The sequence below is a fragment of the Lentinus tigrinus genome (genome assembly GCF_003813185.1).
Source record: "Lentinus tigrinus ALCF2SS1-7 unplaced genomic scaffold L226scaffold_36, whole genome shotgun sequence".
In the NCBI taxonomy this organism is placed as follows: Eukaryota; Fungi; Basidiomycota; class Agaricomycetes; order Polyporales; family Polyporaceae; genus Lentinus; species Lentinus tigrinus.
The window spans coordinates 258,655-284,668 of NW_027137945.1; the positions used below are offsets into that span (position 1 = coordinate 258,655).

General features: G+C 55.6%; 12 protein-coding genes across 12 annotated transcripts; 7 read left to right on the forward strand and 5 right to left on the reverse strand.

The window, feature by feature from the left end:
• Positions 1–301: 301 nt before the first annotated feature.
• L226DRAFT_525885 (uncharacterized protein) lies at positions 302–2,015 on the forward strand (the record flags this gene model as incomplete). Its single annotated transcript, XM_067679007.1, has 3 exons — positions 302–315; positions 368–621; positions 721–2,015. 3 exons carry the CDS (start codon positions 302–304, stop codon positions 2,013–2,015), a joined length of 1,563 nt encoding a protein of 520 aa, XP_067531173.1.
• L226DRAFT_538846 (uncharacterized protein) lies at positions 1,962–3,417 on the reverse strand. Its single transcript, XM_067681576.1, has 6 exons — positions 3,365–3,417; positions 3,155–3,307; positions 2,864–3,104; positions 2,674–2,814; positions 2,417–2,613; positions 1,962–2,360 (listed from the first exon to the last, which is right to left on the reverse strand). The coding sequence occupies exons 1-6, from the start codon at positions 3,377–3,379 to the stop codon at positions 2,133–2,135; spliced, it is 975 nt and encodes a 324-aa protein (XP_067531174.1). The 5' UTR covers positions 3,380–3,417; the 3' UTR covers positions 1,962–2,132.
• Positions 3,418–4,097: 680 nt separating this feature from the next.
• Positions 4,098–6,031, forward strand: L226DRAFT_616103 (uncharacterized protein). The gene is made up of 3 exons (XM_067686864.1): positions 4,098–4,164; positions 4,219–5,867; positions 5,932–6,031. The coding sequence occupies exons 1-2, from the start codon at positions 4,127–4,129 to the stop codon at positions 5,846–5,848; spliced, it is 1,668 nt and encodes a 555-aa protein (XP_067531175.1). The 5' UTR covers positions 4,098–4,126; the 3' UTR covers positions 5,849–5,867; positions 5,932–6,031.
• Positions 6,032–6,370: 339 nt separating this feature from the next.
• L226DRAFT_574703 (uncharacterized protein) lies at positions 6,371–6,757 on the forward strand (the record flags this gene model as incomplete). The annotated part of the gene is made up of 1 exon (XM_067685090.1): positions 6,371–6,757. One exon carries the CDS (start codon positions 6,371–6,373, stop codon positions 6,755–6,757), a length of 387 nt encoding a protein of 128 aa, XP_067531176.1.
• A 950-nt stretch (positions 6,758–7,707) lies between these two features.
• Positions 7,708–8,902, forward strand: L226DRAFT_562768 (uncharacterized protein; the record flags this gene model as incomplete). Its single annotated transcript, XM_067683523.1, has 2 exons — positions 7,708–8,731; positions 8,793–8,902. The coding sequence occupies 2 exons, from the start codon at positions 7,708–7,710 to the stop codon at positions 8,900–8,902; spliced, it is 1,134 nt and encodes a 377-aa protein (XP_067531177.1).
• Positions 8,903–9,698: 796 nt separating this feature from the next.
• On the reverse strand, positions 9,699–11,068 carry L226DRAFT_538848 (uncharacterized protein). Its single transcript, XM_067681577.1, has one exon. It carries the CDS (start codon positions 10,798–10,800, stop codon positions 9,859–9,861), a length of 942 nt encoding a protein of 313 aa, XP_067531178.1. The 5' UTR covers positions 10,801–11,068; the 3' UTR covers positions 9,699–9,858.
• A 1,520-nt stretch (positions 11,069–12,588) lies between these two features.
• L226DRAFT_470009 (zf-CSL-domain-containing protein) lies at positions 12,589–12,991 on the reverse strand (the record flags this gene model as incomplete). The annotated part of the gene is made up of 2 exons (XM_067676273.1): positions 12,589–12,753; positions 12,809–12,991. The coding sequence occupies 2 exons, from the start codon at positions 12,989–12,991 to the stop codon at positions 12,589–12,591; spliced, it is 348 nt and encodes a 115-aa protein (XP_067531179.1).
• Positions 12,992–13,164: 173 nt separating this feature from the next.
• Positions 13,165–16,329, forward strand: L226DRAFT_616107 (glucose-inhibited division protein A subfamily). Its single transcript, XM_067686865.1, has 16 exons — positions 13,165–13,332; positions 13,390–13,587; positions 13,639–13,694; positions 13,744–13,912; positions 13,961–14,035; positions 14,086–14,300; positions 14,352–14,454; positions 14,516–14,761; positions 14,816–14,869; positions 14,924–15,082; positions 15,134–15,321; positions 15,376–15,425; positions 15,483–15,592; positions 15,647–15,804; positions 15,859–16,088; positions 16,167–16,329. Exons 1-15 carry the CDS (start codon positions 13,236–13,238, stop codon positions 15,985–15,987), a joined length of 2,007 nt encoding a protein of 668 aa, XP_067531180.1. The 5' UTR covers positions 13,165–13,235; the 3' UTR covers positions 15,988–16,088; positions 16,167–16,329.
• A 115-nt stretch (positions 16,330–16,444) lies between these two features.
• L226DRAFT_574708 (glutathione S-transferase C-terminal-like protein) lies at positions 16,445–17,310 on the reverse strand (the record flags this gene model as incomplete). Its single annotated transcript, XM_067685091.1, has 4 exons — positions 16,445–16,517; positions 16,580–16,843; positions 16,898–17,182; positions 17,255–17,310. The coding sequence occupies 4 exons, from the start codon at positions 17,308–17,310 to the stop codon at positions 16,445–16,447; spliced, it is 678 nt and encodes a 225-aa protein (XP_067531181.1).
• Positions 17,311–20,492: 3,182 nt separating this feature from the next.
• L226DRAFT_492851 (terpenoid synthase) lies at positions 20,493–22,554 on the forward strand. Its single transcript, XM_067677406.1, has 3 exons — positions 20,493–21,280; positions 21,436–21,727; positions 21,778–22,554. The coding sequence occupies exons 1-3, from the start codon at positions 20,979–20,981 to the stop codon at positions 22,084–22,086; spliced, it is 903 nt and encodes a 300-aa protein (XP_067531182.1). The 5' UTR covers positions 20,493–20,978; the 3' UTR covers positions 22,087–22,554.
• L226DRAFT_226600 (uncharacterized protein) lies at positions 22,405–23,860 on the forward strand. The gene is made up of 2 exons (XM_067673043.1): positions 22,405–22,646; positions 22,715–23,860. Exons 1-2 carry the CDS (start codon positions 22,642–22,644, stop codon positions 23,793–23,795), a joined length of 1,086 nt encoding a protein of 361 aa, XP_067531183.1. The 5' UTR covers positions 22,405–22,641; the 3' UTR covers positions 23,796–23,860.
• A 1-nt stretch (position 23,861) lies between these two features.
• On the reverse strand, positions 23,862–25,880 carry L226DRAFT_226668 (uncharacterized protein). Its single transcript, XM_067673044.1, has 2 exons — positions 25,710–25,880; positions 23,862–25,641 (listed from the first exon to the last, which is right to left on the reverse strand). Exon 2 carries the CDS (start codon positions 25,635–25,637, stop codon positions 23,988–23,990), a length of 1,650 nt encoding a protein of 549 aa, XP_067531184.1. The 5' UTR covers positions 25,638–25,641; positions 25,710–25,880; the 3' UTR covers positions 23,862–23,987.
• Positions 25,881–26,014: the final 134 nt, after the last annotated feature.

Sequence of the window (26,014 nt, forward strand, 5' to 3'; positions counted from 1 at the left end):
ACGATTTCCGCACAAAGGGCGCAACCGGCTCAGAGTGCGCGCTTATCAGGCAGCGGGAGAAGCCGCCGAAGTTGAAGTCAAGACTCCGACCCCTGTTGGGGAAAATCGCTTTCTCAGTTTACTACGAGCTAACCACGGGCCCATTACCTTTTTCCCCGTTCTGAAACAGGTATTGCAGTCACTATGCGAGTCCTCACGGAGTTGACTCATTCTCTGCTTCTCAGACAAGTTCACGAAGTTGCACTGGAACATCGGAGTCCGGGATCGCTTGGCACCCTTCGAGGGCATCTTCTCCTGAGAGATGCCCACTAGAATGTAGGATACAACGACTGCTGCTGGAGACCATTACTAAATACATTAATTTCAGGACATTCACGGCCTCTGCATCCGCTGCGCAGGACCATGTAATTCATTGTCAGCGCAACGGCGCAACGGCGCCGTTTGCGGTAGAGGACGCGACGCGACGCAACCTTGTGAATGCGAACGCGGACGCAAACAGGCTCGTCAATGCGTCAATCCCGGTGTCTAAGCTCCCGGAGGAACTCCTCGTCGAAGTGTTCTCCTGGCTGGGTCCCGTCGTGTCGACCGCGGGAGTGGCATCGCCCTGGTTGCCCTCCGCCGGTGCGTGCCGTCGTTGGCGGGAAGTTATCTGCTCCAACCCTCAATTCTGGAGGAAAATCCTCGTGTACAAATCCGTGTTCTGGATGACGACTTCCTTAGCTCGCTGTCGCGGAGTTCCTGTCGACATCATTTTCCTTGCGGAGCACTTCCCACATCGTGACCTCGCAGTCCTCTTAAGTGACCACGTGTCCTCCATCCGTTCTCTCGAATTCCGCCACACTCTGCCAGAATGGGCTGCATCCATCTCCGCTCTGTTGATGGCGCATACCATGCCTATTCTCGAGCGACTGACTCTCTGCAACGGAGACCGTGCAAGGATGGCCGTTGGTCTTTCCATATCCCCATCTCAGCTGCCACGCCTCGAGAGACTGGAGATTTCCAGGGTTCATCTTCCCAGGGATGTAACATTGTTGCGGTCCTTGCGGTCGCTATCCATACATCACGTAACTCTCGCCATGCCGTTCGAGGACTTTTTGTCGACTCTGCACAAGAACACGACCCTACACGAGCTCTCGTTGACCGATTCTTTCCATATATCGAGTGGTTTCCTCCTCCTCCTCCCCGACCCGCCACACTCAGGGACGGCGGCCATAGAACTCCCGCAACTGCGCAAATTCACTCTCGTTAGTGGCGCTCGAGCCGTCGTCCTCCATATTCTCAACCATCTGCGTATTCCCAAAGCCACCGAAGTCTCCCTCTCAGGAAATTCCATAGGATCTGGCCATGTGAATAACGAGCGTTTGTTCACTGCATGCCTTTTCCCGAGCTCGCGTCTGCCCTCGTCGATCTTCCCCATGTTGCAGGAGGTGACCCAGTTGGTACTCGACATATCCGACGATGAATGCAGCCTGAAGGCGTGGAACAATACGCATCACATCAACCTAATTTTGACCGAGCTTCCATCTGGCAATTACCTTGAAGCCGGGATACGCGACGTCATCAACTTGTTCTCGCCCGCTCCTGTCTCGAAGGTCGCGCTCTGCTGGGCTCAAGACGACGACGAGCGTGTGCGTGAAGCCCTGTGGAAGACGTTACTCTCCGCGTTTCCGCGTCTCGAAAGCTTGGCTCTGTGCGGATTCAGCAGCAGCGACGATCCGTGGTTCGGTCTCAACATCGCAATGGCCGCGAGCCCTTCCGGCGAGCTGTGCTGTGCTCGGCTGAAAAGCCTCGCCATCGGCATAATGTGCGTCATGGACGCGGAGGATCTGGATGACGTGCTGCGCCCGCTCATGATCATGCTGCGATATCGTGCTGAACAAGGGTCACAGCTCGAAGAACTCGAGTTGGAACTGGAAATGGAGCGCGACGATGAAGATACCTTCATGCGGCAAGTATACTTGCCTAGGCTGAAAGAGCTCGTGGATGTTGTACGTTACGAAAGGTATTTTCGCTGAGCTGGACGGTGCGTGTGATTCTCCTCGATAACTCTTGTCGTGATGCTGACGGCACCCTCGCAGCGAAAAGTCCGTAACCAATAAAATATCCTGCCGAATGGGATCGCACCGTTGTATCTACCGCACCTCCGACGCTATGACTTTCGGTGACCATTCGTCCTGCAGTGCGGGCCCGTCCGACACCGACACTGAGAAGTCGAAGTCCTGTGTCGTGCGGGAGATGCTCTCCCCAAAGTGCAGTCCAATTGGGCCTCGCACCACCACACTGGCACGGGAGCGGGGCTCAGGCTCCTCACTTGCACCTCGATAGTGAACGCGGAGGATTATCAACGTGAAGTTGACTCCCTGTAGACGACATGGGTCAGTAAGCGTCAGGAGTCTTTGAGTGGAGGAGAACAAACAATTAGTGGTTGCAAGGCGTCCATACAGATGAACTGCGCGTTGGATTCGGCAAGGTACGTGCCCAGCAGCGCAGCGAGTCCAGTCGACGTGATGAGTCCCGATTCGATCACCGTTTCGAGGACGTCCCAATGCCACTTGCTGATCAGCACCTTGCGGGTTCGGAGGAGAGACCAAGTGATCCGTCCAGCGATGAGTGCTGCAGAACAAAAGGGATAAGATGTTGGTGGACTTTCGATGCGTTATTGGGAGTAGCTACCTGTCAGTAGAAGGTTCGTGGCAACGGGTAGGGAGAACAGTGTCCCAATGAAGGGCCCGAGAGTTGGCGGCGCTGCGGGGATTATTGCCGAGGACTGAACATCCAGCGTGGCGAGATCACCACACGCTCCGTAACCCGCAGCTGCTTGTCGTCAGTATGAAGACGCTCGGGGATCGTGACTAGCTTTCACCTGCGGTTCCAAGTACCATTAGGATAGGAAGGACTGTGATCCACCACGTACGGTCCCATACGACGAACAAGCGATAAGTCAGGAAGCTGTCTGCGATCGACACTGTCGTGACGTAGATGACGTCCTTCGCGACTGCGGTGCCGCTGGCAATGTTGGCACTGTAGAAAATGGGGGCATTGCCCACATTACTGGCGTTTACCATAAACGCCTCGAGTGCTCGATGCGCTACGAGACTCGTATACTGCGCCCATCAGAACATGCATACATACGCAGCGGTGGCGAGAGACTCACCGCAATGGATAACGCCCATAGGCAGGTCGATGCGGCAAATACAACCACATGCTTCTGAGATCGTTTGTGTTGAAAGAGTAGCATCCACGAGGTGAACATGTAGAGTACGCTGAAGGCGCCGAACAGCAGCGAGTTGACGAAGAGAGCTATGAGCTATGTTCATACATGAGCAACCCGGCCTGAAGAGTAGTCCGGCGTGTCACAACGTACCTCCGCTCGATCCATCGTCAACGCTACATGGTCAGACATGGCAGTATAAGGACAAGGGAAGTGCCATCTTCAACCGGCTGTTGCATCCGGCGTGATGGCGGACTTAGGCGGCAGTGTGTGAATATCTGTCGTAAATTCCCGCTAAGTGAGAAGGTCGCTCTCTACCCCGCAGAGAGAGCAGAGGCTCATACAAGAGTACTAAATCCCTGGGCCTCTAGAGCGCAAATTGAGTGATGGAAGTCAAAGGCTCGAAAGCTTGAAAACTCGATGAGCAACTCACCGCCGAAAGCTAGTCATGCTGACGCGCCACTCAATGCTGTTGGTTATTGGGTGCAATACACATATACAGCGACTTCGAGTGGTTGTCGGTCTCGTCCGGAACCGTTGAGATTGTCGAGAGAAGTGCCAAGCCTTGCTAGTAGGGCCCGATATCGCAGAGCCTGACTCCGATTTTGCTCCTAGGTAGACTACTGAGACATCGCTCCGCGTGTAATGTTCCTCCACACTGCATCGGTTGTACGCGATCTTCCGCAGGACATCTCACTGATTTGGGCTTAAGATGAACGATGGCGTTCGTGGCTGCTCGCCTGCCGCTGGCTAAGTCACAGTCGCGAAACGTAACGCAACGCGTCGCGTCGCGTGAGTCACGTGGGTCACGTGGACTGGTGCCTCCGTTGGCTTTGGTTGATCCCCAACCATCACTATCCTAACTTCGAACCATTCGCTTGCTCGTCTCACCTGCTAAGTACTTCCGATAGTGTGATGGCCAACACTTGTAAGAAGACTGCGCTGCGCCCAAGGTGAGCACTGAGCAGGATATATTGCCACGTCGCTGACTCGAACTCGGAGTACAGCAAACCACGTACCGAAGATACTCCATCATACTCACCTGCTGGCGCATACCGTCGCGCGACTCGCGACAGTTTGATTGAGAAGAGAGATAAACTGCTCAAGAGGAAGAAAGTCCCCCAACAGGAACTCTCGAAGACGCTCGTTGCGCTCAACGACACTCAACCCGTCAACACTCTTCCCCCCGAGCTGTTGATGAACGTTATCGAGCTCCTTCGCCCTTCCTCCGATGCGCTTGATTCAAGGAACTGGTTAAGCCAGTCTTTTGTGTGCCGTCGCTGGTATGCGATCATCACTACCATGCCAAGCTTATGGAGACACATCTATGTCACCTCTTGTCCGGAATGGCTCGAGCGGTGCCTGTCGCGCTGCGCAGGTATGCTCGTGGACATTTACTTCACCGGGCGGTTCTCGTTGCAAGCGACCATTCCTACGCTGGAAGAGCATGGACCACGCGTGCGGTCGATCACATACTCTGCTCCCCGATCGTCTTGGGCCTCAGACATCTCCCAGCTCCTCAGCGTTCCCCTCTCCTCATTGGAGAAGTTTGACATGCGGCTGGAGACCAAGTCCGAACGTCTCGCAATTGTGGATCTCCCCCCGGAGAGCTACGCCCATCTCCATTTCCTATGTCTGCGGTCATGCAGCGCTCCACTTGACTGCGCTGCCTTCACATCACTTCGCACGTTCAAGCTCATTCGTTCGAAATGGAGAATCACTTTCAATCAGCTCCTTGACATTCTTGCAAGCGCAGGCCAGTTGCAGGAGTTGGTCTTGGACGACTGCTTATCCGAGTTGCGAGACTGCCCGGGCGGTTTCCCGACGACTCATCCACCACGCCGCTCTCCCGCAACGCTGTCGCAACTGCGAACGCTGCAGCTTACCGCCGTCCGATCCTCCCTGGGCGCACAGATCATCGCCCACATTCAAGTGCCGAATGCGACACGGATTGTTGTTCGCACGCATGCCAATCACGATGTTCCACAGCCAAGCGTGCGGGGTCTGTTGCCTCCAAACCCGACCTCCTTCTCTCCTATTTTCTCTACTGCGACTTCTCTCTCCGCCGGGTTCCCCGACTCCCATATCTGTGAGCTCGACGCTCGTAACGCGACGTGCCACCTGGTTATGCGGGTCTACCTGAGGGGATACACCCGGTTCTCCGACATGCCAGAGCAGGCAATGGATGTGTTCTTGACAACGTTCGCAGATGCTCCGTTGACCGCGTTGACTATCCCTGAGGCGCAGCAAGTGTCAAGTGCGACATGGGAGCACACCTTCTGCCGCGTTCGGACACTCAAGCAGCTCACACTTGATGGGCATAATTTCGTTGGTGGTATCTTCACGGCGTTGCGATCCGCATCCGAGCACAGCGGTGGGATCATATGCTGCCCTGAGCTTTCGACGGTCAGCATGCGGGATCGCTGGTACGACCCCGACAAACCCGGAACTCTGGAGGCGACCGCGGAACAAGTGCTCGGCGCACTGCGGATGCGAGAACAACAGGGTATCAAGCTACAGAAGCTCAATATCGTCTATCGCTACCGCCCTTGGCGCTCCAAGGAGGTGAACACGCGCAAGAGTTTTTTAAAGGAGCTGAAAAGCCTTGTTCCGCAGGCTCGCTTCGATGCGTTTTGATGCGTACGGAATGTGCGAGGTGAGCATCACTCTGTCAGCCTCTTCGAACTCGCACGGCAGGTGCTAACGTGACTTGGAAGAAGATACTCAACTCGTACTCTGGCATCCTTGCAGGCGATCCAAATTTTTGCAATTCACGCCTCGAGGTGCCCTCCTCAGGTTATCCATATCGAGGCGTTGAAGTACTATGAGTCCGCAGTGCACTAGGCAAGAGAAATTGGATATACTTCGCGGGATATTATAGTCAACGCATATTCACGCATATGTTCGTTCGAGAGTGATCGCAGAGGAAAGACGGCAAACACACTACTGGTGACTGTGGTAGTTGAGAACAAGCGAGCGTCTTCAAGGCGCCTCTGAAGTCTGAGTGCGGAGCCGCCCGGGCCCCGGGCTCCGACAAAACGGTTCTCCTGCGAAGGACTGAAGATCAAGTTCCTCATAGACTCGACGAACCTAGAGTGGAGGTATACTCTGAATGGCGTGCTCCGCGACATCTGCAAAGTCATCGCCGGCTCTCCTCTCATGGAGCTCTCCATCAAAGAGTGCAACCCATGGATGGGACGGGAGGTCTCCGCAGACGCGCTCATGCACGTCTTCCAGGCCTTTCCCTCGATCGAGGTCCTACAGGTTTCGTATGAAGCGCTTTCAGACTCTTCCCGGGAACTCCTCAAGGTGCTCTCCGATCTCGAGAAAAGCAACAGCTACATCATTTTTTCTTTGCGGACCAACCCGCTCCTCCCGTGTCTCCGTGTCTTAAAGATCGACCGATTCCCTTGGCAGGATGAGGACAGACTGTCATCTTTGCTGGACTGTCTGCAGGGTCGCGCTGCGCATGGGATGCAGCTGGAAGAGCTCCATCTCAAGCTGTATGGTCGCCCGGAAGGGGAGACTGAGAGAACCCGCATGTAACGGCCGGTCGTCGGACGCGGGCCACGAGGTGATCAAAGACATGATATTCGGAGGGCTAGAGAGAGCTACATGACGAGGCAAAGCGAGGGAACGGACGACCAAGCCATCACTGGCGTTGGTTTGACGAAGAGAACGAGATGTCGCGTAGCGCTGTAAGTACGGGATTCCAAATCGGGTAAGTCACGGTAACGGGGACCGTTACACCGCAGCGACTTGCTCCGAGAGCTGCAACGCTTGAGCAGGCGGGTGATATTGTTCTTGGAGGAGGGATCCCGCTGATGCTCAGGGTTTGGATGAGTCAAGTCAGGAGGTTAGGCTAAAAGTCGAGTGGATCTTGCATATGTACGAACTACAATTCAGGTTGATTTTACGCTTGTGTCGAAGTCACAACTGCCAGTGCGCGATTGATTGACAAAAGCGTCCGGGAAGCCCGGGCCGTTGCCCGGGAGCTCGCACTAAAGGCCTCCAACACGCGCCTTTGCTCTCGACCACTACCTTTGCTAATGCCACTGGACATACGCAGCTCATTCCCACATACAACCGGTAGAGGTTCTTTGGCACCGACATGGACTTCGGGCTTCGGAACATTGTCTCTTGTCAACATTCCTCTATGTACCAATCGGAAAGGTTTCTGTCGAACCAGGTGGCACCTGCATCGGCCGCTCTGCACTTCGAGCTTCTGGTCAAAGGGTTTTTGTGGGGGTGTCATAGCTTGTGATGTGACAACAAATGTCAGCAATCGTCCGAAAGGTACTGATGCGGCCTTTTTGCCTACGTGTTGATGGATACCCGCACCGACATAGTGGCTGCTAGACCGCTTCCTCATACATGAACCACCATCCGACGTGCCACAGGCAAGTCATCGCCCACTTACAGGATATACGGTCCGCATGGCTCACTGCATGATTCATCAGTCCGGCTATACCAGTGTCAGAATTTAGAACGTCGCCATGGCAGCATCCCGAATTATGGTCGCCCGCCGCGGTAGCAGGCCCACGACCGCGATGCTCCGCCTGCCCTCAACCAACTATGCGTACATCAATACTCCCATACGCAGACTCCCGAACGAGCTTCTCATGGAAGTCTTTAGAATCGACTACTGCGCCTGCAAGAGGACGAATTACTGCGATCCGCGCCGTGATAGCACCTGCCAGTGGACGTACGAGACCGTCTCCACAGAATGGTTGCGTCTCTTATTAGTCTGTCGCCACTGGCATACCATCGCATGCGCCACTGCAGCTCTCTGGCGTTCCATCTCGGCCAGCAGGAAGGTTAGATGGCTCAAGCTGTGTCTCGCAAGGTCTGCAGACATGACGGTGGATGTCGTACTCGCATGGCCACGCTGGTCCGACCGCGTACTCAAGGCCATCGTCGCTAAGGCGTCGCATATACGCAAACTCGTCATCGTCGTTCATGAGCATGATGTGTCGGACGACATCGACCAACTCTGGCGCCTCCAAATGCCTTTTCTCGAGGAGCTCACTTTTCACGCTGTGGTCTCCGCCGACGGGTTCTGGCCAAGCGTGACATGTGCGGATTTTGACTCGACGGCGTTTCCAGCCTTGCGCTCACTCCGGCTCTCAAATGCCACGTTCTCCCTTGCCTGTCCCATTGTCTCCCAGCTACACACGCTCCAGCTCATCTATGCGTCGACCATAAAGTGCTGGGAGACCGAGAAAGTGTTGCAGGCACTCGAGGCAATCGCACAGGACGGAACTCTTCGTCATCTGGAATTGAACCGCTCATATCTCCCGAGAGAGCGGCTGGCGCACATCCACCCGATATCTCTTCTCAAGCTGGAGTCGCTCGTGCTCATAGGTTACGAACATCAGCACATCAGCAACCTGCTCCGCCATCTTCACCTTGGACCCGACGCCCGCATCCACCTGACCCTCGATTCCAATCTGGAAGCTGAGTGGTCCGAGGATCAGTGGCTCGGCCTGATCGATCTCATTCCACCGGAGGACATGCAAGGTCTCCCCATTCTGCGCACTACGTCGTCCGTGTCCATTGAGTTTCGGAACATACAGCACAGATATGAGCCGGAACGAAGGGAGCTGGAGTTTGTCTGCACAGCGGGCAAAGGTCGTCGCGGGAGACTCACGATTCTCTGCAAGATCCAGTCCCACCCTTGTAATGGTCTAGAGTGGCAATACACCCTCGATGGCGCCCTCGACGATGTCTGCAAAATCTTCGCAGACTGTCCGCTCGCAAAGCTCTCTTTACACGAGTTCAGCGCATCGGATATGCGGCGTGCGTCGTCACAAAGGCTCGTGCAGGTGTTCCGGAAGTTCCCCAAGCTCGCTGTCGTGGAGATCAAGTACAACGACCGTAAAAGCTCCTGCGAGTCCCTCCTTCAAGCGCTCTCATCCGAGTCGTCCAGCACCGAGATCGAACACAATGAGACACCTTGTCCTGCGCAAGGAAACGCGGAAGGAGCGGTTCTCCCGCGTCTCCGGGTCTTGCGTATCATACAGCTCCCGTGGAGGGAAGATGTATTGCCCTCGCTAGTGCGCTGTCTCCGACAACGCGCACTGAACGGGGCTCGGTTGGGAGATCTCCGTGTAGAGCTACGTGGTCGTCCGCGAGGGCCGGAGGTAGAGGAAACTCACGACGCCCATATTCTAGAGCTGCAATCACTGAGCACAAGGGTCACGTACACGGATGGCAATCCTTTCCCGGGCGAATGAGGTGGACGTATATGATTGGCATAGCGTGTGGCATAATGTGTATCGTGTGTACGAGTACTGCAGAACTGACATGCACCTGTGTTGATGTACATTTGTAGTGATCCCGTATACAAACCTGTACAGATGGGCGCGAATGCGTTATTGAGAGCTAGCTTACACAGAGAGTGTGTGTGTAAGACGGAAATAGGCGGCAGCCAGCCAGTCCGCGGCGTCCGAGGATCTCAGCTGAACACTCACCGTATACACCAGTTGCTGGAGGAATCGACGTCCACAGCTGATAGACAATGTACAACCAGCTCTAAGAGCTCTACATTAAGTGTTCGACTAATCTACAGTGTGAAGCCAGAATGTGTCCGATAATAAGTTAGGTATGCAGCGACATGCAAGCAACAGTCGTCGTCAATCGGAACATCACAATGTCGAGTCAACATCACCAGGAAGCCCCAGCCAATCTCGCCTCGACGCATCATACGCATCGCACCCCTCGTTCTCAATGACCAAGAACGACTCCAGACGAGTGTCTCCCCTCCGGAGCTGCACCTCGCGCAGCAGCGCCAGCATCTTCTCGTGTGCGGCCTGCGTCCCCCGCTTCACCGAGCCCTTTTGGCGGACGCTCTGCTGAAGCTTCCTGACCTCAACGACGATGTTCTGGAGGCGGGAAGGGAGGACAGTCGGGAAGGGGGACGTGTCACACGACGCGTCAGTCGGCGGCAGCGCCGCAGCATGGAGTTCCCGCGCGAACGACGTCGCATTCGCGACATCGGAGACACGAAGGTGCGTAAGATTCGGACACGCCGCTTCGAGCGCCCCGAGCTGGAACAGTCCGTGTGGGTTGCGGTTCCCAGAGAGGTGCAACTGTTCGAGCTTCGGCATCGTGCCTGGGAGCCGAGGGAACGGGTAGAAGCCGTGTATCGACAGCTCGCGAAGACGAGGTAACGGCACCGAGAAGAGGTGACCCACGAGCGGTGGTGCGGTGTACGGGCACGATGCGACGACGGCGAGGCTCTCCAGCGTCGGGGCGGCGAAGTCGAGGATGCGCGATGCGAGCGCTTTCTCGGCGTCGTAGCGCTCCATGTCTGTCAGGGACATGCTACGCTTCTGTGTGTCCGCGTGCGTCCAGTCCGAGAGGAAGAGGCGACGAATGCGCCTGAGGTGTGGAGGAATGGCCTCGAGACGCGCGACGAGCTCGTTCATCTGGTCTAGTCCGGAGATGGCGAGGGACTGGTAGTGAAAGGGGGCGGCGGCGGCACGTACGTAACGCGAAACAAGCGAAAGAGCGCGTGCTGTCGAACCGTCATCTGTGCAGGCGAACTGGAAAATCTGGGTATGCAGCTCGAGCGGGAGAGTATCCATCGTGTCTCGGAGGGTTTTCGCTGGTTGGAGCTTGCGGGGTGGGGTGGAAGGCAAGAGGCAGGTCGTCCAGCGAAAGTCGTCCAGGAAACATGACAGAGCGGTTTGTTTTGTAAGTTTCCGCGATCGCCAAATGGTCGTGCAGTGATTGCGTGAGGATGTTGTGCGCTGACGTGCGAGGGTCACGTGACACGGCGGTTTGGAGCAATCGGAGTGCGCGTATTCGAGCCCGAGGCGGTGAACTTTGATGTGCAACCTGTGCAACCATGCGGACCTACAACCGAACACTCAATCGCAGCGGGCGGAATTGCTGAGAATATGGAATAACCCCAAGCATGTTGCCACGCTGCCACAAATGGGTGGGAGCGTGTTTGAAGTGACAGCTTACGGCAGGGATGGGCGGGAACACCTGGTTTACGCAAGGATCTGTGGGAAGACCAGAGTCAAGACACAGTTTCCCAAACTCGTGCATAACGCAGCAAGGCTCCAGGAATAAGGTGTGGACATTACACGGGGCACGGTCAAACGGTATTCCCAACGTATCATAAGCGCCCGCATGACGGGATTCCCAATGTCCTTCAGGCTCCGTGATCGCAGTCTACAATATCAAAGAGAACAGACTCAGCATATCGTAAAGAAGGCGGGGGGCGGCGTAGACACGGTGGACACTCGCCGTTCAACTCCGTTGACGGAGCTGACACAGCTGGAACAGCCGGCATCTATTACGTCCAAAGACATGAGTAGCAGTGCTCACCATCCCAGAAGCCCCAACCGGTCACTGTAATCCTCCTACGCATGCGGCTCATCATGACGGCGGTCCAGAAACCTGAACGTGAACGACGTCGCAGGTCGTCGACGTAGAGGCAATGGCGAGGTCATATGATGGCGTGCACTGGAGCATAGCTAGCGCCATCGGCTACATACAAGGCGTGTCAGTCCCCGACGTTCATGATCGCGATAGACAACGATGACTCACAGTCCCTCTGAACAGTCATTTGTCGTTCCGACATATAGCGGACAACGCTCGCTCTTTGGTGGAAGGAGAGAGGTATGACCATAGCTTGATACATACGTGTCACGCTCGAGCTTGTCGTCGGCCGCAGCATAGAAGGTGAACTCCTCGAGGTAAGGCATGTGGGCGCGCCAAGCTGATCGAGGTCGTCCGACACATCGCGGTCATCAACGACGATGACGAATTTGCGGATGTGCGATGCCTGAGCGATGATGGTATTGTATACGTCGTCGGACCAGAGTGGACATGCGAGTGCCGACATTCACAGTCATACCTGCAGCTGCGAGGCAGATAGCCGACGGTGTGGCGAGAGAGGCATGTCATTGCTGCGACATTGTGTGGGACAAATCGGACAGTCGAACGTGGATGAGGTCGACGTTATGGAGGAAACGACGATCAGAGACACAACGATGTCTGGGAATTAGTGCACAGAGCATGTTTCCGTTGGGTGAAGGGCGCGGAGGTAGGTCCCATTGACGAGGGGATAGGGACATCTTGATGTGCAAGGAATAGGAGATGCGTCAAACGTACTCAAATAATGGTGAGATCCAATGATACAAGGTATAGATGAATGGCTACAGCAGAGGGTGGGTGTCAGTTCAACGCCCACCGCAGTCATCGTGGACATGGACTCACAGGCTAGTGGATACAGCTTGTAGTACAAAGGATCCTGAAGTCCAGAAAGGGCGGTCGGGTACGAGTGGAGAAGACGATCAGTCACCACTGCAGAGTATGAGCGGGCCAAGGACTCGGGCGATAACTCGGATACACACCTCATTTTATGCAACAACAGCGATAGCCTGTGGCTTCTCGTCTGAGATGGTGAGGTGCTCAAGAGCATCCTCAAACTCCTCCTCCTCACTCTCCTCCTCTGACTCCGCCGAGTCCTCTTCTGCAGATGCGCCCTCATCCTCATCGTCTGATGGCTCGTCCTCGAAATCAAGCTACAGCTGTTGTTAGCCACTCCGTCCGAGAACGTGTTCATTTTGAGAGACGTACCGGGTCGTAGATGACTCTTATGATGAGACTGCAGCTCGGACATGTTGCGATGTCCTCGTAGTTCTTCAGCTGCTTCTTCGAGATCTCGAAGCGGTCTCCGCATGGACAAGGATAGTGGTATACACGTTTCTCCTCGTCCCATACCATGTCCTCAATTTCAACTTCGTCGTAATATGCGCCCATGGTCACGATATTGCGAGACAGTGGTTGGAAGCAGATGGTAGTGAGAGAAGTAAGGAAATCTGAGCAAGGTCCGACTGGAGCGGAGTCATTCCACGGATCATAACCGTGGGAAGCAGTGACTACGTAAGCGTTTTGCTGGACGCCTCCTTAGCGCCTGGACCCCTTAGCTTGAACTTGCTTGAACTCATCCCTGGATAATAGCTCGTGAAGGCTAGCGGAATATTTCCAGAGACACGCCCACTGCATGCACAGGTGCATTGGGAGAAGCTTATTGCGCAACTTCACTCGATCCAGGCGGTATGCGACTATAAGTCACACGACAAATCCGCACCACTACGATGGTACGGGTTTTCACACGTTCCAACTTGATACTCGAGGCTAACGTCGACGCGATGTAGTATGTGTTATAGGTGGGGGTCATGCTGGCTGCGAGGCGGCAGCAGGAGCAGCACGGGCTGGTGCACGGACCCTGCTCTTGACGCAGAATCTGAACACCATCGGAGAGCTCTCATGCAATCCCTCCATGGGCGGCGTCGGCAAAGGCACACTCATGCGTGAGGTCGACGCTCTCGACGGCCTATGTTCCAGAGTCACGGGTACGAAAGCTTCCTGGCAGCAGGTAGCGCAGTACTGACTCCAGATTCTAGACGAAGCCGGTATCCAGTTCAGCATATTGAACCGGTCAAAGGGTGCCGCTGTATGGGTCAGTGCGCTGTCTTTGTCACCTCCGACTTTATCTGACTCTTCTACAGAGCCCGCGAGCGCAGGTCGACAGGAAGCTGTACAAGAAGCACATGCAGGCTGCCCTTCACAATTACCCGAATCTGGACATCCACGCCGGTAGCGTCTTCGACCTCGTGCTCAATCAGCCCCCTCTTTCTGCCGATTTTCCTCGCGCAGAAGTGAGAGGCGTGAAGCTCGGTATGTGCACGTTATACAAAGCGATTTACGTCTGCTAATATCTTGTAGATTCCGGGGAGGTCATCACTTGCTCCCAGGTCGTCATCTGCACCGGAACGTTCCTATCAGGGGAGATTCACATCGGTGTGTACGACGTTGTTCTGCGTAGGCGATAGTTCTGATGTCTAATCCAGGGATGAAGCGCTTTCCGGCAGGTCGGATGAACGAGGCTCCCTCGGTAGGGCTGTCCGCGTCACTCAACGCTGCCGGTTTCCGATTGGGCCGCTTACAAACTGGAACTCCGGCACGGCTGGCGAAGGACTCCATCGATTTCTCGAAGTTCGAGGTCCAAAAGGGTGACGAAGTCCCTCTTCCATTCAGCTTCATGAACGACCGGGTGGCCAACGCAGTGAGTCCCGGCATGTCTTTTAGCCGCATACATTGCTCAAATTACTTGCAGGACAATCAGGTCGTTTGCTGGAAGACAGAGACCACTTCCGAGACGCACCAGATAGTTCGGGATAACATTGGCAACTGTGTCCACATCCAGGAGACAAAGAAAGGTCCGTGCGCCACTGCTGCTGTAGCAGCAGTCCTATGTGGCTGACAGTCGATGACTCCCAGGCCCGCGATACTGCCCCTCCCTGGAAGCGAAGGTGACGCGGTTCCCGCAGAAGTCCGCGCACACGGTCTGGCTGGAACCCGAGGGCTATGATTCGGATCTGATATATCCGAACGGCTTGTCGTGCAGCCTCCCAGAAGAGGTGCAGGAAATCATGTACCGCTCAGTACCGGGCCTCGAGAACGTCAAGCTAGTGCGCCCTGCGTATGGCGTAGAGTACGACCATGTCGACGCACGGGAGCTCGGGCGTGAGTACACTGTCTGCTACGCATGACAATTTATTGGCTGAATGACGTCTACAGCAACTCTGGAGACAAAGCGCATCAAAGGTTTGTTCTTGGCTGGCCAGATCAACGGTACGTGCTCCCACTCTGAGCTACTGCCGCTGTCATGACTCATTCGCCGCGCAGGCACCACCGGATACGAAGAGGCGGCAGGACAGGGTGTCGTGGCAGGTATCAACGCGGGCCTCGCAGCACTACACAAGCCCCCACTTATCATCACCCGCGCCGACGGATTCATCGGTGTTATGATCGACGACCTCATCGTCAAGGGCGCCGAAGAGCCGTGTAGGTGTCAACGTAACCCCGCCGAAGCAGGCAGACTAACATCTTGTGCAGATCGCATGTTCACGTCACGATCTGAATATCGAATGACGCTGCGCAGCGACAACGCGGACTTGCGCCTGACAGAGAACGGTCGGGCAGCGGGTGCTGTTGGGGATCCGCGCTGGGCACGATTCGAGTCGATGCGCTCTGAGCTGGCCCGCGTCACGGAGATGCTCCAATCTTGCGTGCTGAGTCCCCAGGTCGGTTCATTCATGTAGATGGCCTGTCTATGCGTTGTTTATTGTTTCCCGCAGAAGTGGCAACAATTCGGCTTCGAGCGCAAGCGCGACGGGAACAAGAGAAGGTACGCCAAGCAGCCTCAATAAAGACATGCGATAATTGACATTTGTGGGCCATGCAGCGCGTTTGAGCTCCTCCGCCATCGCAACGTCTCCATCCATGCGCTCACCAACGTGTTGCCTGAACTTGCCTCTGTGCACCCGCACATCCTCATGAGGGTCGAGACCGACGGTGAGCCTTGCCGTCATCCCGCAAAGTGTCCGAAGTTGACGCTCCCGTGTGTAGCTGTGTACAGGTCGCATCTGCGGCGACAGGAAGCGGACCTCAAGACATTCATGGAGGACGAGTCGCTCGCGCTTGACCCGCAGCTGGACTACCAGAGCGTCGAGGGCCTGAGCTCTGAGATCCGAGAGCGGCTTGCGAGGGTGAGGCCGACGAGCATCGTGAGTTACATTGTTGATCGCATCCATATAGATGCACTGACGGGATGTCTGAAGGGCGCAGCAAAACGTATGGAGGGAATGACGCCGACGTCGATGATCTACTTGTTCAGGCACGCCCGACGGACGAATGCTCTCAGGCGCGCCCCAGCTGTCGGAGGCGAGCCAGCACAGGAAAGTCTATAGTACCGTATAGCGGCACGTCTTGGCTCGAGATAGTTACACAATACAGTAACTTTCACTGCTCGCTGATGTCAAACACGTCCTGGGGTTATTACGTTGTACATGTAAGTCCCTGTGATAGTATCATTTTTGGCGGAGATTGATTACCCTAATGCGACCTTTTCCATCTGCTACAATAACAGCTGCCCGGCTCGCTGCAGGGTGTTGGGTTCTTGTCGGACAGGAACTTCCGACGTGGCGTAACCATCGTGCTTCTTGCTCATTCGTCACTCTATCCCATGCTCTTGTGGAATGATTACGACAACACGGCGCAACAGAGCCTTGTAAACTCGGATGGTCCGTGCGCGATATTCTGGATATATGATACAACATGCCAGCAGCATGGTCAGCTTCGTGTTGCGCATGAAGGTAACTACTGCAACAAGTTTCTACATCATTTCCGAGTCTTCCCTGTGGAAGCTTACTTCTTGAGGCTAGCCTGGACGTCCTGCAACTTCTTCACAGCCGTACGATTGTTCAATTTCTCGTGCCACCTGAGATTTCAGTCAGCGTCAATGATGCCCCAATCCAGCAGAACGCATAGGAAGGAACTCACGCATAGAACGCCGGGAACTTCTTCTCGACCTCACCGCCCTCGAACTCTTTGAGGATGGTGCTGATCGCAGCGCGGTTCCACGTGATGAACGACAGGTCCGCGATCGTGAGCTTGTCGCCCACGAGCCATCCAGAGGGCGACTTGGCGAGCACGCCATCGAGCACGCTGAACACGCGCTGCGCCTCCTTCTGGTACCGCTCGACCGCACTGGGGACCTTCTCCGGGTGGTAGAACATGAACCAGAACGCCTGGCCAAAGTACGGACTGCGGGCACGCGCGTCAGCAACAATCATACAAGCTACTGGGGATGGCACGCACCCCTGGCCGGAGGCCTGGAAGAAGAGCCACTGGTTGACGATGTGCTTCTGGTTCTCGTCCGTGACCGTGAAGCGCTTTTCAGTGTCGTACTTGTCGACGAGGTAGAGGAGGATCGCGTTGGACTCCCAGAGCACGAAGTCGCCATTCTTGTGGTCGATCAGCGTCGGGATACGCCCGTTTGGGTTGTAATCGACGTGCGGGGATTGCTTCTGCTCATTCTTCTGGAAATCGAGGTAGATCGACTCGTAGGTCAGGCCAAGCTCCTCGAGCAAGATGGCGACCTTCCTGTCAGTTGCCAGGTAAGTCAGTCAGTGTGGGTATGGGCGACGGACGAGCATGGAAGAGCAAAAGACTGACCAGCCATTAGGGCCACCGACGTGGGTGTAGAGTGTGAACTGCTTCCCGTGGGACATGGTACAAAGAGTGATAGTCGTGTGGGATGCTAATGGACGTGCGTGTACAAACGGGGAAGAGCCTGCAGGTACTTTATCCTATCTCGGCGGGTTAAATAGTACGGGATACGAGCGTCCGGCACGCGCTCATAGCAGCTACGCTACGAGATCGAGAAGCACGGTGTCTCGGCACATGTTGGAAAGCTTACTCAGTGTGGTCGGCGCGCGCAGTGTTGTGGGAAGCAGTCCCGCGAGATCGATGCTTCGTCAGCATGGTCAAACCCAATGAGTGGGAATGCAATCTAAACGTCTTTGTTGTCTCCCAGGCTGGTCTTGCCGATTCTGCGTTCAATGCCCAGACTGGTGGGGAGCTCATTCTAGGTATGGAAGCGCGAAGATCCTGGCATAGTCACGCATGAGGTATACCTGAGAGGAGGTATGTAGTGCGCCTCGGACGTGACTCAGCACATCAATATATACGTCAAAAGGACACAGAAGAGGATTGCTCAGCTGTAGTTTACGATCAACTGCGACTCGCTCCGAACCTTGCGGGTATACGTAGTGTGCCATGCCCATCGATGTCTGATGATACTGTACAGTCAGCTTGTGGATTCGGATTCGTCAGTCAAGCTCTGGTCGCGCAACTTACTGTATCTATTCTAGATGGTAGGAAGTCGTCCCTCCGGTGCCACTGCTATACTATGAGACGAGTAAGTTGAAGTTAAGCTTGACATGACCCGAGTGTCATCTATACGCGTACGATGAGCTCGAGCTGCCAATGATCAGACTGAGAGCAATATCCACGCATTATTTGTGCGCCCGGAGGGCTGCGGGCTCGAGTGGCTCCGGAGGAAAAGAAGGACGACTCGAAGTCGGGAAGCAGGATGGAATGAGCTCGAGACGCCCATGACGCGTGCAGAGTCCAAGCCTCCACTTGGTTACTGGTTGCGATTACTGTTGGGATTCCGAGGGAAGGAGGAAAAAGACAGAGCAACTCGTAGCGTTGCACGGACATTTACTGGAGATAATCGGACTATTGATAGGTACTTACTTTTACTTACTTTCCTTACTTATCGATTCGGACTCCGCGGGCTCGCCTACATCTCGCGCGCATTCTCTCTCTCTTTCCTCAGTCGTCTTTCCATCCAACTGAGGTATGCCCCGATCTTTTCCATACGCACACACCCGTTACTGATATCTGTATATAGCGCACGCTGACTGCGTATCGCTATTAATTACTAACACAGTATCTCTCTCTCTCTCTCTCTCTCTCTCTCTCTCTCTCTCTCTCTCTCTCTCTCTGTAAGCTTGCTCCCATTAGCGCATTCGCGCCCGTTTGAATGCAGGATCGCTACAAATGTACATTAACACAGGTGCATGTCAATTCTACGGTACCTGTATGCACGATACACATTATGCCACACGGTGAGAACGCCCACAAATGTGTTTTAACTCGTTCGGTCTCCCCGGCCTGCCATCCCCGGTGTCGATAGTCTCCGAACATCCTCAGGGCATCGGTGCGCCAGGATCTCCCCTCACAGCGGTGTTCGAGAGCTAACGTCTGGCCAATCATCGGAAAATCTCAGAGTCTCTACGCCCTTCTCCAGTGGATGACGGATGAAGAGCCTGTTGTGTTCTATTCCGCGGGATCATCGAGCAACCGAACGAGTCTCGAGCGAGTACGGGACATGTGGTCGAAACTCGGTACATGCCCGCGCGACATCATTCTTGCGAGGTATGATCTCAACAAAGCTCAAGTAGACATCGCGCGCGCCGTCAAGTCTTCCGGCATGGAACTCCTCTTCAACTTACCGGAAGGCGCAAGGACGTCTTTCTCCGAAGCACTCACGCTGGTGCGAAGAGATCGTGGACTAGACCCCACGGTGCTGGAGTCCGATACACCCGTTGTCACCTTGAAGAGCGCGTCGATCTTCCAGGGATGAGGGCCAGTTAGCTGGAGGCGCTCTAGGTGCAGGATGTGGACTGGCTTTACCGGTATTGCGGATTCGGAGTCCTTCAGACGACGGTACTTGCCCCCGTCGTGTTCGAGGGCCTGTCACTCAAGCTGCTCTGCACTACTCCGACCTCCAGACAGGACTGCTTCCGTGGCTACGCACGTATGTTCCTCACCGCCACCCGGAGCACGCAGCTTCGAATTTCGGAACCATTTCCAAGGCTCTACTCTATCAGTCGACGAAGATCGCGCAGTTCAACTCGTTGCAGACGCAAACCCGGACTCGTCAGACCCAAGGCTAGAGTGAAACGCGTGTTCATCGTCTGCAGGCCTATTCTCAGCCGGGCGCCCCCATTGGCAACGCACTCTTCGATGCATATTTCGTGACGGCGACCGCCCAATCGGCCACTGGCACTCTTTGGATCGTGCATGTAGCGGTCAGTCACGCCCATACAGGGTGATAGCACCCGGGTTTAGGACCGTGAAGGCGAAGAACAGCTATGGTGTTGTCAACGTCAAGTACCCTGCTGATCGCACCGTACAGGGAGAACCCGTGCAGTGTACCATGGCCGCGGTGTTGGCCAAGACGGATGGCGAGGTGTCCCTGGATCTCGCTGAACGGCGGGACTACTAGGAGGCCCGGTAGGGTTGTCTAGGTGCCTTCGTAACCTGGTAGACAAGCCCACGATGCAGCCGCATCCTCTCGCCCACGTCGTCGTCGCTCATGATCTGCGCGAACGGCAGTAGTCCCGTTCCTTTCTTTACTTCTGATTACGACGTCACCGTGGCTATAATGTACGCTCGCGCCGTCCACCCCGTGCATGCTCTAACTCAATATCAGTATCGATTTCTCTTCGTGAAGGACGCGACCCTCGACGAACTCACGAAGTCCCACGGATGGACCTGACACGGACAAGGCCTGTCAGGACTTGTCAGTGAAACATGTCGACGCGCATGTCTTGTGTCAGCAGAACGGCTAAATCCTCTTGCTCCTCGGGATTGGAGTTGAAGAACAGTGCTTGGCGCGAATCTTGGAGGAACGGGTGCATCTCGATTCTCCTGATGGAACTACAAACCGTCGGTGTACCTTCGTCTCATCCGGTAGTCGTACACGCTATTGTGTTTTGTCTATACTCCGCGTCGCGCGCGGAATGCCCTTTGGAAGCTTTAGATCATCTGGGATCACGAGTCGGCATCGATCGCTCGTACCTGGTTCGCACTAAGCAAATGTGGCAAGCGTAGTGTTCGCACTGATCGTCCATCTCTTCTTGTCTCTTCTTCGTCAATGTCAACCTTGATCTCTGTCTATTGTCTTCTTGCCATGTCGGGCTCCCGCCCGGCCTCCAGAACAAAAAGAAGGTGACGGCGGCTGGATCTAGCGCGCGGTAATGATTTCCTGGGACCCGACTCCGGCGACTTCGCACAGACCGCCACTGCGGTACATGGACGCAGTCCACGTCGCCTGACATGCATGGCCATGTGTCATTCTGAAACTCTATACTGACCTCTCTGAACCTTTGTGGTCGCCAGCTTCTTCGTTCCCTTTCGCAATTGTCCCTTTGCCCGCTCGATTCACCCTCCGCGCCCAGCGCATCCCGCCGGCACTCGTCAGCACTCGGAGTAGGGATACATCGGGCCCTGTTCCTCGTACCTGGACGGCTTCACGACCTCACGAACTTACGAACTCACGCGCACGGCACGGTGGCCGCGAACCGCACCATATTCGTCACCAGCCATGGGGAGCATCCGCATCCCGAATTTCCCAGCGTTCTGCAGCCCGCACTTCGATTTGCGCTGCAACACCCACTGCCGTTCCATCTCCCTCTCTGCGGAGAAGTGGGCCCTGTCCGATCCGCTGTTCCTGGATGTGGAGGAGGAAGCACGCCTCCCTGGCGCACGACTCGGCCTGCTCGCGTCTCTCTGCTTCCCCACGTGCGACGCCGGCCAGCTGCTCGCGATCACCAAGTGGCTCATCGTCCTCACGCACTGGACGGACAGGCCGCGGTCTTTGTACGCGGATGAGGAGATCTTCGACCCGTGAGTGTTTCGTTTCCGCCCTGAGCTTCGACTTCGAACACGCCCCTTCCTGCCCCCGTTCCGTTCAATTGCACCGACTATCACCTCGAGCCTGCCAATTGCCGGTCCGAGACATGTGTTGAGCAGTGGCTGATGCGCCACTGTCATTGCTACAGGATATGGGCAAAGTCTTTCCGTCCTGCCACTCGACGGGACTGGCAGAAACGCTTTCAGCGACACCTCGCGGCGTTCCGTCTGGGACAGGCAATTATGGCACGCGATGCAACGGAAGACATTGTCCCGGACCTCGAGTCCTACATATCGACACTCCGGGACTCGTGCGGGGTCAAAATGATGCTCGATCTCATCATCTACGCGGATGGCCTGACAATTCCGCCACAAGTATTTGAGCATCCCACATTGCGACGGCTGCGACAGGACGCAGCTGACATCATTGCCTGGGTAACGGTGCGTTCCCATATAAGTCTGCTCTCGGCCTAGCTGACGCGTTTCCTTAGGACATTGCGTCTTACGCGCAGCATCCGCACACTGGCAACCTTGTCACCGTTGTCATGACCGAGCGCCGGTACACGGCACAAGGCGCAGTACACTTCGCCGGGAACATGGTGAAGGAAACGATGTGCAACTTCCTCGAGAACGAGGCACTTGTCCCCGCGTTCGGCGACTGGGACGAAGATGTGCGCGCGTACATCCGTGGCCTGCGGAATTGCATTGTCGGGTGCGTCCACTGGCTCTATGAGACGGACAGGTTCTTCGGGGAGACAGGGGAGGACGTTCGGTCCTCTGGCTGGGTCTTCGTGTCTTGAAGTCGTCGTCGCTTCCCTAGGATCATTCGGGATCATCACGGACTGTTTACTGCATCTCATGGACATCGCATCTTCGTTCATAGCGCATCCTCTGAGAGGTTAGATTATATATTATCGCATCGCACCCTGTTACTACCCACCATCATATCGAGCTATCACCCCTGCTTATCCGAATCTACAGTCAGGCATAGTCGCACCCCATTCATCATTCATAGCCCTCCTCTCGGTAGTATTGTCTCCATAGTCGCATCCCTGTACATTCATCATAGACACGCAATTCGTCGTCGCGATAGCGCGCTACTCGGACTGGGCGCCTTCCCTTATCACGCTCACTTGTTCTTGTCCACCATCTCGATAGGTAGGCCGCTTGCATAGCTCTGTCCGTGATGAGTACTGACGTATAATCGATTAACCACATCTCTCGTCGTTAGGACAGGGTAGTCCTTCGGCCGCTCCTGAATCACCAGGTTTCGCTACGCAACTAGAGTTGGGTCCATCTTCGAGCGATCCCTCTTCAATACAGTGGCTATCGACCACACGCTTCTCAGAGTCCCAATGAGGTTTGTGCGCGGGTTCTGTATGACCGGTATTGCTCACGATCTCGTTCCCATCCTACGGATATTGTTAGCATGTCTTCTAGTTCGAGTTCGCACCGCCGCTCGAGGTCAGATGCCTCAAGCTCCCGGTCTACAAGCACCTACGGTCAGGTCCTCGAGCGCACTCATACCCCATCTATCATCTCAGGCCTGCAAGAGGAAGAGGAGCAACCCGAGCCCCAGTCTCCGCGATCCCCGGTAATGGACCCGAAGTTCGATCCCCTTCGCGACCAGGTTGCGCAGACAATTGTCATTCGCGCGTTGCGCAAGACGGAGACCATTGACGGCACGCAGGTTGGAGTCGTCACGACCCTCCCGCACTCGTCCGGGGAGCTATTCCTCAAGGCGATTGCTTCCCACCTGAAGCGTGCCATGCTCCCGAAGCAGGAGTCCTACCTCTTCGTCCTCACGCTCCCCATACAGGGTCTCAGTCCCGTCCTCGTCTGCAGCTCATCCGAAGACCTCTCCGAGCGGGCCGGTCTGCTGCTACAGTCCAAGTTTCTCAATCGTGTCGAGCGGCACGAGCTGCGCAACGGCCGCTGGGGCGCGCTCATCCGCGACCTGTGCACCACGACGTACGACGAGGCCGCGCTGTGGGACGCAGTGCGCAAAGCCGCGCGCCACCCCATAGATCCGCTTGTCCCTCCGCCAGGCTCCCGCAGCATCAACCAGATACTCGAACAGGCACGTGCGCGGCTTGAGCGCATCACACCGCAAAGAGCGTACGAGGAGCTGCAGGACACCACCGTGCCGTGGCCGGTCGTACTCGTGGACATACGCCCCGAGGCGCAGCGGCGGACGTACGGCAGCATCACCGGTGCGCTCGTCGTCGAGCGAAACGTGCTGGAGTGGAGGTTCGACCCGCGCTGCGCGTACCGGCTGCCGATCGCGGACAGATATGATCTACGCGTAATCATATTCTGCCAGGAGAGCTATACCTCGTCGCTCGCTGCTGCGTCTCTGCACGACCTTGGGATGCTGAACGCGACGGACATGATCGGTGGCTATGCGGCGTGGAAGGACGCGGGGTTGCCAGACGAGGTCGAAGTCTCGTCTACTGCGCCTCCTACTGACGGACGGATATCTGTCCCTGTTCCTGCGGAGAATTCATAGATAGAGCTTCTCATTACAAGCATGATGTACATGCTTGGCAAGACGACTACTGGTGAATACTTCAAGTACTATCTCGAATCTCGTGTACTATTGAGTCCATGTACGACTTCTTAACCCAATTACTAGAGATCACAAATTTTGTCCGATGAAAGCAAGTCAAGTTCCCCGCCATTGGAAATCATGATTGCAGTCTTAGTCTGAGTCGCTGTGGTCGCTCAAGAAAACATCATCCTCAGCCAAGACGTCCAGCACGGAATACGGGGTCTGCTTAGCAGCTTCCTTGATGATCAGCTCGTCCAGCTTCACACCACACCCAGCGCGAGCTTTTGCTAACTCTTCCAACTTCTTCACTCGCGCCATTTCCGAGCCAGCGAGAAGTCCTCGAGCGCCCACGACTCGGAGGGAACGTAATCTTGGGAGGGGTACGCTCGTGTCCGTGACGCTGAGCGCGGCTACAAGATCGTCGACAGCCTCGTTCGACCTGCCAAGAATAGAGAACTCAAGCTCCAATATGGATTGGAAAGTATGGAAGGCCGACGCGAGGCCCTCTGAGGACAGTGTGTCGGAAGCAATCGCGAGCTTTGTGAGAGGAGCGCGCGAGAAGAGAGCGCAAAACCCTTCGAGAAGCTCATCCTGGGGATGCGGGGATTCCAGGTCTTCGAGATCGGGGTTGTCCAGCTCTACTCTGATGTTCCCGCCCCCTTCCGCAGTGCATTGGAACGACGCCCTTCCGCAGTTGGCCGATGTCGCGTGCCGAAGGATTGGCAGCGACGCCGCATCCTGTGGAACGAACCTGAGGAAATCATATCCCTCGCGCTCATCGTCGAGGTCTGCTGTGATATGGATGTCTGCGTCCAGAGGAAGGCGGAGATGTCGGAGGAACGTGAAGAGCACTTCTTCATTTGCAGGCTCGCAGAGGGTGGGCGAGATAATGCGTAGGGAGCGGAGATTGGGTAAAGTAAGGACGCGACCGCTTTGCCCATTCCACCTATACGGCAAACTCCAGTCGAAGCGAAGGTTCTGGAGAGACGTGCACTTCTCGAGGGCTGCGAGGAAACTGTCCAATGACAGAGCTTCCATGTTCGGATGGAGGCCCAAGCTGGACAAGTCCAACGCGTGGAGAGTCGATATAAGAGGACAATCCAGTGACACGAAGGCGTTGGAAAGTCGCAGAGTGTGAAGAGACGGGCACTCCTTGTCGAGTGAAAAGGCAATCACATCTCCACCGAAAGCCATACCGTGAAGTCCGAGCTCCTCCAGCTGTGGAAAGTTGCTCTTCGAGAGAAAGGATTTGAGGGGCAAGATATCGACTTCTTTGAGGTTGGCGAAATGCAGCATGCGCATACGATCCGAATATGAGGAGAGAATGGGAAGTGCGGATATGAGAAGCTCTCGCTTTGAGAGACGGACGTCTATGGGGACAGAACCTGAACGCGACAAAGAGAGCTTGAGCCACTTGATATTGCCGCGTACGATGATCGTACTCCAAAGGACCGGAGTCCCAGAAATCAGCGTATGCCAATACTTGCACACCATCATGGCAGCAGCCCGAACCCGGTTCCCAAGCGTCAAGTGACACTCCCCCACATGAGTCCAGGCATCCGAACGCGTCGACCGGATGTGCGATTCCACCAACGACTCACGGAAGACGCGGATAAGGATCTCCTCCGGAAGCTGATGGATGGGTGCGTCCAGGTTCTTAGCAGCTGCTCGTTCGCGTTCCGCTGGGTCGAATCGTGCGCTTCGGAGTCTGAGAGACGCGAGCCAGAGGCGGTCGCTGATCTGGAACGCGTCCTCTGTGAGCGAATTCGACATGCCTTGACCCAAGTCTTGCCGCAACATGCCCCTGTAATTGGCATCGTCAGCCCACCAGTACCTGACACAGTGGCGAAAGAAACTGGGAGAGGCACGTACAACCATGTCTCTGATTCGATTTCTGTTTCATCCCCAGGGCTCGATATATCGTAGTGCTGAAGAGCTAGTCGGTGGCTGCGCTAGGCATAGAGGATAGCTCGTTTTGAGACATATGAGGACTCGAGAGGATTCTAAGCAGGAGGTCGAGTGAAAGAGCGTTGTAACTGACTGCCTACGAGTGGCGCACTCATGCTCTTCTGCCACGCGTACTGGCACGCGTTTCATCTTGAAACTTAATCTTCGGCGAAGGAAGACGACACGAGTCTTCCCACGCGCGTAGCCCGTCGACGGCAGCAATCGCGGAG

Coding starts and splice junctions, on each gene's coding strand:
- L226DRAFT_538846 (XM_067681576.1), bottom strand. Junction 2,815..2,863: donor AATGGTACTTGGAACCGCAG/GTGAAAGCTAGT, acceptor GACGACAAGCAG/CTGCGGGTTACGGAGCGTGT. Junction 2,614..2,673: donor CACGAACCTTCTACTGACAG/GTAGCTACTCCC, acceptor TTTGTTCTGCAG/CACTCATCGCTGGACGGATC.
- L226DRAFT_492851 (XM_067677406.1), top strand. CDS start 20,979: ATGGGGAGCATCCGCATCCCGAATTTCCCAGCGTTCTGCAGCCCGCAC. Junction 21,281..21,435: donor GATGAGGAGATCTTCGACCC/GTGAGTGTTTCG, acceptor TCATTGCTACAG/GATATGGGCAAAGTCTTTCC. Junction 21,728..21,777: donor ACATCATTGCCTGGGTAACG/GTGCGTTCCCAT, acceptor GCGTTTCCTTAG/GACATTGCGTCTTACGCGCA.
- L226DRAFT_616103 (XM_067686864.1), top strand. CDS start 4,127: ATGGCCAACACTTGTAAGAAGACTGCGCTGCGCCCAAG. Junction 4,165..4,218: donor AAGACTGCGCTGCGCCCAAG/GTGAGCACTGAG, acceptor CTCGGAGTACAG/CAAACCACGTACCGAAGATA.
- L226DRAFT_226668 (XM_067673044.1), bottom strand. CDS start 25,637: ATGTTGCGGCAAGACTTGGGTCAAGGCATGTCGAATTCGCTCACAGAG.
- L226DRAFT_616107 (XM_067686865.1), top strand. CDS start 13,236: ATGCACAGGTGCATTGGGAGAAGCTTATTGCGCAACTTCACTCGATCC. Junction 14,762..14,815: donor CGACGCACGGGAGCTCGGGC/GTGAGTACACTG, acceptor TGACGTCTACAG/CAACTCTGGAGACAAAGCGC. Junction 15,322..15,375: donor CTTGCGTGCTGAGTCCCCAG/GTCGGTTCATTC, acceptor TGTTTCCCGCAG/AAGTGGCAACAATTCGGCTT.
- L226DRAFT_538848 (XM_067681577.1), bottom strand. CDS start 10,800: ATGGATACTCTCCCGCTCGAGCTGCATACCCAGATTTTCCAGTTCGCC.